Source organism: Cibotium barometz, chromosome 11 (genome assembly GCF_041138505.1).
Source record: "Cibotium barometz isolate CiBa-2024 chromosome 11, ASM4113850v1, whole genome shotgun sequence".
Lineage (NCBI taxonomy): Eukaryota > Viridiplantae > Streptophyta > Polypodiopsida > Cyatheales > Cibotiaceae > Cibotium > Cibotium barometz.
In genome coordinates, this window is record NC_141056.1 from 41,411,298 (window position 1) to 41,421,099 (window position 9,802).

General features: G+C 43.0%; 1 protein-coding gene across 3 annotated transcripts; it reads right to left on the reverse strand.

The window, feature by feature from the left end:
* Positions 1–561: 561 nt before the first annotated feature.
* Positions 562–9,344, reverse strand: LOC147634175 (uncharacterized). 3 transcript variants are annotated; one of them, XM_086805327.1, is made up of 7 exons: positions 7,034–7,212; positions 6,831–6,909; positions 5,344–5,438; positions 3,672–3,788; positions 2,643–3,473; positions 2,318–2,528; positions 562–2,212 (listed from the first exon to the last, which is right to left on the reverse strand). In XM_086805327.1, exons 3-7 carry the CDS (start codon positions 5,413–5,415, stop codon positions 1,386–1,388), a joined length of 2,058 nt encoding a protein of 685 aa, XP_086661453.1. In that variant the 5' UTR covers positions 5,416–5,438; positions 6,831–6,909; positions 7,034–7,212; the 3' UTR covers positions 562–1,385. The 3 variants fall into 3 exon arrangements, with proteins under 3 accessions (XP_086661453.1, XP_086661451.1, XP_086661452.1); XM_086805325.1 differs by lacking the exons at positions 6,831–6,909; positions 7,034–7,212 and adding an exon at positions 8,501–9,344; XM_086805326.1 differs by lacking the exon at positions 6,831–6,909.
* Positions 9,345–9,802: the final 458 nt, after the last annotated feature.

The window sequence follows — 9,802 nt, forward strand, 5'->3', positions numbered from 1 at the left end:
CAAAATTTAACTTATAATCCTCCATCATATCGATTTTGTTTACTCGTCCTCCTCACTCTTTCATTCAAAATTTAACTCGTAAGCCTCACTCATAAGGCAAGAATGTGAAGCTACAATACCTCCCGTTTTCCTGAAGATGTCTTCTTTATCAGTAGTTCGAGCAAATGCTTTTTTCCTACTATGCTTGTTCGTAAGCCTCACTCATAAGGCAAGAATGTGAAGCTACAATACCTCCCATTTTCCTGAAGATGTCTTCTTATCAGAAGTTCGAGCAAATGCTTTTCCCTACTATGCTTGTTTCCAATTTTCCTTAGCTTGTTCTCTTGAGTTCTAAAAGGCAACTTAGGTTGTCTTATGGCTTTTAGTGGGGAGTTCAAAAGCACCCAAACACTATGTTTTTTCCTCTGTAAACTAGCATTTTACAATTTTTGCATCTTAAGCATGATTTGTGGACCCATGGGCCCTGGTGTAAAATCTACATCAACACAAAGGTACACGTCCCCTAGAGGGCATGGGTACATGAATGCATCTGAACTACTTGAAGCATAATTCACACCACTATTTAAATGAAATCTTTTGTATGTGAATGATTGTCAACTATGTTATACATTCTTCTCAAGGGTGAACCAGACTACCCGACCGAAAAATGGGAAGATACATTTGCGAGCTCCTTGCAAGGCTCAAACCTGAGAATTATACAACCTTGAAATGGAGCAAAGAGAAAAAAAAACTCATCGGTCACACCTGAAGAAGATGTGAATCATCTAATGTGCATTGAGATCTCTACAATCCTGTGCAACAGCAGAAGGTTCTCAACTTCTACCCATACATGCTGCAGAAACATCCAGTCATGTTGAGTGCCCTACCATGCAAAACACACCAAAAGACTGGCTAGTCAAGATAACCAGGCTGTTTCATCATCTTAACCATATGAAGATTGTTGTGGCCTTTGAAAACTCAAATCAATCTATTGCAAAAGATCTGCATCTGATGAATGAAGGAAAAAAGACCCTCTCAAGATGCCCTGCTTAAGAACTGGTCACGAAAGCTTGCCTTGCTTCCTTGCAGAGAAGGCATGCAGATTGGTGTAGCAAGGAAAGAAGGCTGTTGCAACCTTTGGAAAATTGAACCAATCTGTTGAAAGAGAATTGCATACAATGAATGAACCCTCTCAAGATGCCCTGCTTAAGAACTGGTCATGGAAGCTTGGCTTTCTTTCTTACAGAGAACGCATGCAGATAGTTGAAGAGAAGTAAGATAGGAAGCAGGCCCACTTGAACCCTCCTGCCATGAAGCTCTTCCATCCCTTACAACATATTCTGCTGTAGTTGTACAAGAGTTCAAGGGCTACTTGTGTACCCAAGGCGTATAATAAATGGTAACACTCATCTTGACATCACTAAGCTTGCAAGCGAGACATTATTAAACAGTGACCCACTGACTGATGGCCCATTTAAAGGTTTTGTTTGCTCATGCCCAGACCGAGAACGTTTCACTTCAGCTTTATTGACTTCCTTTTTGTTTGGTGTAAGCAAGCCTGAACCTGGGTCCTCTCTTTCCTGTAAATGCTCCATCACCAAATTTGACATGGGATCCCTGAGTGCAATGAAAGCTGACTTGTCAGACCTTGCTGACACTGATGCATCGATTTCACGCCGCCGCTTTCTTGAAAACTTCCACCTCACCCCATTAGTGGCTATGGTCTCACTTGTGGACTTGTTTTCTTTGTCCCTGTCAGCATCCAACTGCTTTAGCTCTATTCGTTGTTGCAAATTTCCATCATCTCCCAAAAAAACTCTGGCTGAACTTGCTGGGACAGCATTATGGCAAGACTCATACCAAGTGAAACAACCAGATTCAGTTACCTTCCTCGAACTCATACCATGTATCAGGGTGGCACAACCATTAACTGTCTCCAGGCCAGGGTGTTTCTCCTCTTTGGTTTCAGCATCCTCTGTTCTCAATTCTGCTACATCTGGCAATTGAGATGCCATTGGAAGTTGGACTGTACATGTGTTTTCTGCTTCAAAATCACAGAATGGGATCTTGTTCTCAAAAACTTTGTCAGGCAAAAGCTTTTCAGTATGCAGAACTAAAGATTTGCCACCAATTTCTATTTCATTTGTGCCATCTATTTCCATCCACTGGCCATAAACCCAGTCCCTTGAGATGCGAAGTTCAGAAACTTGAAATGAAGCAAAATCATTCTCATCTGCCAAAACATGAACTTAACCTTTAATCAGGAAGAAATCAAGGTAATTTTTTTCATATTTCTTCACTACAATTAAGAAAAGACAAGGTGGCAGCACCCACTCACCAGGAAAGTATACATGGACTTTTCCACATGCTTCCGTGCCTGCTACTACACCCTCCCACCAACCATCATTCCACCAGGCATCTACAGCAGCACCTAGCTCATGCGCACATGGTGGTTCTACTTTGGATGGTGAGGGCCTCATTGTCAACCGTCCAGAAGCGCGTAATCCCAATTTGTCAGGAGTGGCGACTTTTGCCGATGAAACCCATTCCTTCATAAAAATATCAAGTCAGCTAACAGATAAGAACAAATACACAAATATAGCTTTACTTGGAGTGAACAAATCATGAAAACAACAGAAATAAAAACACTTGGGTTTACTCACTTCCAACTTTCCACAACCATCTCCCGATTCAAGGTCTTCATATCTCACTTTCACTTGACCAGAAACTTTTTGTAACACAATGCATCTGAACCAGCATCCTCTTACTCCACTGTCTTCACAGAGAAGCTCTATTTTGTCACCAGAATTAAAAGATAAGTGATTCATGTGCCAAAGATCTCCTTCACTGGCCGAAGGGAATTCCATTTCACTCCCAGTCGCAGCATCAGCTGTATCACAACTCAGGTGACTAATCTCATGTTGGGGAGTCAAACTACCCTCTGCACGAAGTGGATCGAACCTTCCAATTCGTTTTCTTGAGCTTCTGGCTGCTCTAGGCCCCCTTTTTATCACGCTGGCTAAATGTGTCTCCTCATCTTCGTAAATCTCTGCACAGTCACTTGCCAGATCACAACTTTGAGAGAAGTCTCTAGGAAAAGTTGACTCAATCATGGGTAAAGCTTTCTGGTGCCAGTAGCCTTTCACCCTGGATATGTCAAAAGACTTTATTCCCTCATTATCAAACTGCCTTAAACACACATGTATTTGTGCTGCAAAATCAGGCAGTGTCAACAAACATTTCTCATAATGGTCGGGAGTCAAGACTGTGGCTCCTCCATCAACACACTCAACACTTAAAACTTGAGGAAATGGAGTCATGAAGATCTCTCTTGCATGAGGTGCAGGTGGTGGAACTGGGCCTACTAGCTCATCAGTCTTATGAAACCATCGTACTCGCACCTTTTTTTTACACTTTTTGTCTTCATACATGTCTTCAATATAAGCAATGTGATGGTCTCTGCCCTCAGACATGACGTACACAAAAGAATTCACCTGCAAGCAGTACAAAGTAAATCGTCAAGTAAAGCTCCAACTGACCCCATCTAAAATTCCCACAACCCAATTGACAACATGACAATTTCCCAACAATTTTATTCCCTCTGCCCCTTCAAAGGCATAACAAACTTGCATTGATGTAATTCTTAAACTACTTTACAATCTATAAGCTGACTGGCGTTGATAACAACTTACAGAAATAGTGATACCATTCCTCCGGAATGAATTATAATGGCGAAAGCGCTTGCGGCAAGTCCAAAAAGTACCCACCCATACAATCTCTCTTGTTGGCATCAGAGAGTGTGGCATGTTCTGCAAAACAAATACTGGGTGAAGATCCGCCACTGTAAAGACAAATCCCATAATTCACACTGATGCATGGGAAGAATCGTCTACAGAATCCATTCACAAAGCTTGATTTCCTATGCAAGGCAGTAACCACATGCCCCTAAACTTAGCTAACACATTATCCTTGGGACACGAGACTTACACTAAAAGGTTTATCCGTGGGTTTGTAAAACACCTTGGCTCCAGTTGATTGAGAGTGCGTAAAAGAAAAAGGCAGCCAAATAGGCAGATTGAGAGAGTGAATAACGTTTCTCTTGAGCTGAAGCATGACAAGAAATCATCTAAAAAACCTATTCACAAAGCTTCAGACTACCGATTTCCTCTTGCAAGGTAAGTAATTGTTGGGGGCATAGTCACAAAAAAAAAAAGGTTTTTTTAGTTTCAAGGTTTTTGGGGGTTTTGTGTCAAATAGGTTTTTCCTTCATTTAAGAAACCACGAAGTTTCAAAAAATCAATATTTTCATAGATTATAAATATTTAAAAAACTTATATAAGCCATCTAAAAACATGAAAAAACACATAATAAAACATAATGGACAAATTGCTTGATTAAATGCCGAAGTTAGTTCAATTAAAGAGGCTCTTTAAGAAAGAGAAGAAGAGAAGAAAGAAATTGGACAAGATTCAAGACATTGAACAACGGGAAAAGAAGAGGCAAGAAGAGAAAGGGAGGAAGAAGAGAAGATAAAAGGGCTTGTGGTATTGAAGATGCCTCTCATTCCTCCAATGCCACCTTGTACACTTCCACTCTTCCAAAGCATTGATTGGAACAACAAATATTGAACAATCACCTGAGAAAAATCACTGGCTAAGCACAAGCTTTATTTTGCGTCGATGCGTGTAAGCTGCAACATTGTAGCAGCTCCTTCACTTCAAAGCATCATAGTAGGCACTCTTACATGCAGCCTTCTCAACTTCAGGAGATACAACAAGCTAGGCAGATGAGTGATACTGTAGGGTGCAATCTGCTCCAGCCCCTACTTAAGACTTACTAGCCTTCTTGGTCAAAGAAAGCCTAGACATGCCCACAAACCGCTGAATGTCTAGTGTGTAAGACTTACTGGCATTCTTGGTCAAAATAAACCTAGACATGCCCACAAACAGTTGAATGTCTAGTGTGTACTTGCCCACGATGGAAAGTATGGCCTACATGCCCGATAAAATTCGGTTTATGTACTAGAAGTAGATATGAGTGAATAAGGGACCTCACGCAAATCTTTGTAGATAAGCCATCCAACTGCGAATCTATCAGTTATCCAAAAATGAAGGCAGACTTAGGCATAATAAAAAAAAACTGCTTTGGAACTAAAGCGCAGAATGATATACCACTAAAAAGTTTAGGACATTTCCAAACTTAACTGAAACCCAAATGCAATCTTGACTCCATGAGTGTCAAACACTCACAAAGCTTCAGCGAAGCTAATTGATCAATATACCCTTTGACCTTTATAAATGTTGGCAAACTTACATCCTAGTGCAGTTGCTAGCAGCAGAACTGAAAATGATGAAAGTAGAATACCTGAGTGCCTATTCCCCCTTCAACTTGAAAAGGTCCTTCCTTACATTCAGTAGTTTCCAGATTTGAAGACATCTTATTGTCATGCTTAGAGCATCCTGTCCAACATAACAAAGAGGCATAAGAAAAGCGTGTGAGAGTTTGCATTAAAGCTGTCTTAATCAAACAATTCCAATCAACAAAAGTTGACTCCTTTTGTACAGAGTAAACTTGAGTACTTTGAAGGCTATGTAGGTGCACAGAAAACAACAAACAAAAAGGGTTCTTATTAGGCCTTGTGTTTATACTCAAAAGTCATTTTCAACACTTGCCTTGAGTTCTTTTGTTAGATATTGAAACAGCAAAGAAGCACATGCCCCCATGGGGAGAGGGGGCAGGGATGGGGATGGAGATTAGAGAGAGAAAGAGGGGTGTGCACCCAAAAGGGGTGGATAATAATACTATTTCTACAAACAAGTATACTCAATAAAAAGCATCTCCTATCCAAAAAAGTAGTAGGATATCCTATCAGAGGGTACTAGGGTAGAGGGTCTACCTACTATTTTGCATGCGTTGGAGGGGGGGGGGGAGAGAGAGAGAGAGAGAGAGAGAGAGAGAGAGGATATGCCTAGAAAAGAGAAGGATAAAGGGTCCACACCTGAGAGTCATTGTGAAATTAAAGAAGGTTACATCTCCACCTAGAAAAAGAGAAGGATAGAGTGGGTCTATAGCACACACCTAAGAGGGTCATAAAGCTGAAGGATAAGAAAATCTAGAAGTCGATATAGAATTAGAGGATAGGGTCTACACTCTAGCCTTAGTAAGAGTCGTCTGGAAAGTCCCATATCATTCGTACAAAAACCTTCAGGCTCCGGTAGCAGAGCCCCCAACTACTCAGCAACGACAGCCCCCTCCGCCCCCAGGTGTCCCCATGAAAGATTCGACAAGGGAGCAGCCCCCTCCCACCAGTTCTCTACTGTTTCATTCTGTCGAAGTCTAGTTGAGCAGCTCCACCCTCAAGTTGACACTAGCCCCCCCAACCCCCAGTGACTGGAGGGGAGGAGCACAAAAAGCGGACTAACAAGAGTAGGTCTGCTCACTTATATACATCCTAAAGCACAGTCAATCTGTTAGTGATTGTGTAGCAGAAATACATGAGTGGCTGGGTGGAAATCCAGTGACTTTGGCAGAGCTCAGATGCAACTTTCTGATCAATGCAACAAGAAAAAACACAATCTCCCAGGAGTGTACAAGTGCTTTAACACTATTCCAAAGCTTAAATGTCAAAGTTTCCAACTAAAGCCCACTTGTCCTATGTCAAAATGTTCTCACACAATTGTCACAAACTTCAAGAATCACATAAGTGATAGAGCTGTGCTTTTTTGAGACCAAGCAGAAATCAGCTCATTTGTGATGTTGAAGTCCAAAGCGACATGTGGGAATGGTGTGGCAACAAAGCAATGCACCATACAAATTCAGCAGTGCACCAAATGATTCGAATGCTTGTATACCCTTTCAAAACACTTGGATTCCTACACCGTCAAATCCCAACCAGACATAATGCTGGATTTTACAGGCAAACAAACATGCCTGTTCAAACCAAAAACCACAAAAAAGAAAACAGAATAAAACCCATCAAAAGAGGGTGAAGCCGATCACGTGATGCATAGAAATTTGCAAATATGCTGTATAAAAAGATATCTTCTATGATCACCTTCTGCCTCTGTTATGATGCCGATCAAAACAAATTTCCCAACTTATGCCCGGCTTTGGCCTATGCACGCTTCACTCATCCTTGGCAAATACTGGACCATCCTGCTGATAATGTGAGACTGTTCTCTAAACAGCAAAAGAGATGTTTTTGAATATAAAAGCAGCACCCAGATGTATGCTCTATAAAAAGCAGTATATGATTATTACTGCTGCAACCAAGTAAAATAAAAAATGAGAATACAACCATGCCTCAGCAACCCCAATAATTTTTCATACTGCATAATCATAATCATCCAAACCTAGGCCCCTACAAGGCAACATGAGCACTCAACATGCTCCAAACTCATTCACTATCTTATGGGCATCAAATCAGCTTAAAAAACAAATGTAAGAGTGCAGACAATCTAGGTTGCCTCTCAATGTAGTCTGCACATCAATAATAGGCTACAACATGCTCGACTTCCGGCTGGACACACGAGAGGGATTTACGATGGGAGCTCCTCAGCAGCCTCACCATATGGTTCACCTGGAGAGCCCGTTGTTTCAGGGCCTTTGAGGGGAGACTGGAGCCACCAACAGAGACTGTTCGGGCTATCTGGCAGGAGTTGATCCACACCCTGCGAGGACAGTATGACCGCATCCCGGGCGACTCGGATCGAGCGATCTTGCGGTGCCAGGCCTTCCACACCACTTGGCGTAGCGGCCCTTTCTATACTCTACACGCAGGTAACCCCCCGCTGGCACTACAGGCCACCTGTTTGGATTTTCCCCCCTCCTATTGTATGATATAGCCTCTCAGTTATTTGTACTTTTCTGCACCTAGGGAGAGTCTCCCTAGCTGCCTTGATTGGATCTCTGCTCTGCCTTCTTATGAGCAGGAGAGGGGTTTTGTAGCCTAGTGGGCTTTTTTTATAACTAATGAAAGGATCTTTTCTCGGAAAAAAAAAATAGGCTACAATATGGCATGGAACCAAACTATGATGAAAAAATCGCTTCAGAAATCAAAGGATGTAAGAATCACTTGGGGGACATTAACAGACACATGAAAAATTGTGATTGCGCTGAGTTTATTAACCATCAAAAGGGATCACCTTTTTCTATCACAACAGTCAAAAACATACAAAGAACAAGATGAGCCAAAGGCAATTGAGGGAACATCCCATAGCCTCAAACATGAAAAAACCTGTAGGGGGATGAATGTGGGCCTTCAAGGATTAGGAAAGGGCCTGGGGAAGCTTTTCTACCCTAGAAAGCAGGGAGCAGTGACAACCCATTTCCTGAGGGAAGTAAAGCTTCCCCACACCCCTTCCTGGACGCCAGGATGGGGATGCACCATTGATGCATCAGCAAAATTGGGTTTTGACAAACAAGCAGGCAATCCAACGTTACTGAGGTGTCGAAATCTCTTCAACGTGCTTCAAATCTACAAGCATGGTGAAAACATTAGAGACAAAGAATTGAGACTTACTTAAGGCGATGGGATCATTGCCAGAGGATGAGCAAGAAGGTCTCCATATGAAAGTCCTCAACCAATCAACAACTTCCCGCCTCGATCTCCACTTCACCGCAGGGGTGCTAGATTTCTCCAGGCCCACAAGCGCTAGGAACTCCTCACAAACTGCATACACCATATGCCGCAGGCTCCGCTCCATGCCAACGGCAGCAAGGCTTGCCACACCATCCTGATCTTTGAGAGAATAGTGTACCACTCTACTCCCTCGATCATGGGAGACATATTCCTCTTGCAAGTCCACAAAGCGCTTTGCGCTTGGCTCCACCGAACTGTTCTGATGCATGCCTGCTGACGAATGTGGTCCTTAGAAGTTTTATTACCCGCCGCAGCAAGATGCAGAAGAGAACCTTCCTAGGCAGACTGAGACAAATCTTTCGAGATCATTCAAAGGCCTTCGAAAGCAAGCTTCCTCCTTTTGACGGAGAAGACAGGGAAGGTGCTGCTTACTGATAACGCCGCAGCGGACTGCTCGTGTGAGAAAAGAACAGGAAAGACGAGAAATCCCACCAATAGCTCCGCAGACAAGATGCACCTCTCCAGATCTGTGGAGAGGAAACCCTAATCCGCCAGCAAAACCCTAATCTGTAGAGGAAACCCTAATCTGCCTGCAAGCCAACGCCAGATCCGCGAGAGAGAGAGAGAGAGAGAGAGAGAGATGCCTGATGAAGAGCCTGCAAACGCTTCTCGGCAGCGCCGGTTGCACAGAGTGGTGCGGGCGGGCGCGGCCTTTCAAACAACTGCAGAAGAGAAGAAGATGATGACGACGATGAAGATGAAGAAGAGGATGGTTGTTGCTGCTGTTATAAATTTCACCCCTCTCTGAATCACCTAATCGAGGCATTTATCGACGGCCCAGATTCTCGCTCATCATCCAACGGCGGCCCTTAAGCTTGACCCAGCACGTTTGCGTCGAGTGCTATTCTTGGCGTGGTGCTTGACACAAAAACAGCATCTATCTTAGGGGCTGTTCACGCGCCACAATGCATGCTATTTTTTCTTATCACTACCATGACACTGCTCAGAGCGAAGGGGCTCTGACTCTAGTGGCAGACAAACAATGTGTTCCCCATTCTTCTGAGAAGTTTGCTCCCTAAGTTTATGAAAAAAGGAGGAGAAAAAGAATTGGTGGTAACTACTGAATACACCCACTAGAATGGCGATGGAGTTTCCATCCTCGCATGCCAACATGCTTATCCATAGGGTTGCAAGCAACTTGTTTAGCTTCGTGTTGCTTTCTCATTGGCCCCCTTTTTTCTC

Excerpts from the sequence above, each read along its gene's own strand:
- LOC147634175 (XM_086805325.1), bottom strand. The coding sequence starts at position 8,828 with ATGCATCAGAACAGTTCGGTGGAGCCAAGCGCAAAGCGCTTTGTGGAC. Across the intron at positions 3,789-5,343 it reads AAGGGGGAATAGGCACTCAG|AACATGCCACACTCTCTGAT; the intron begins GTATTCTACTTT and ends TTTGTTTTGCAG. Across the intron at positions 3,474-3,671 it reads GGAATGGTATCACTATTTCT|GTGAATTCTTTTGTGTACGT; the intron begins GTAAGTTGTTAT and ends TACTGCTTGCAG.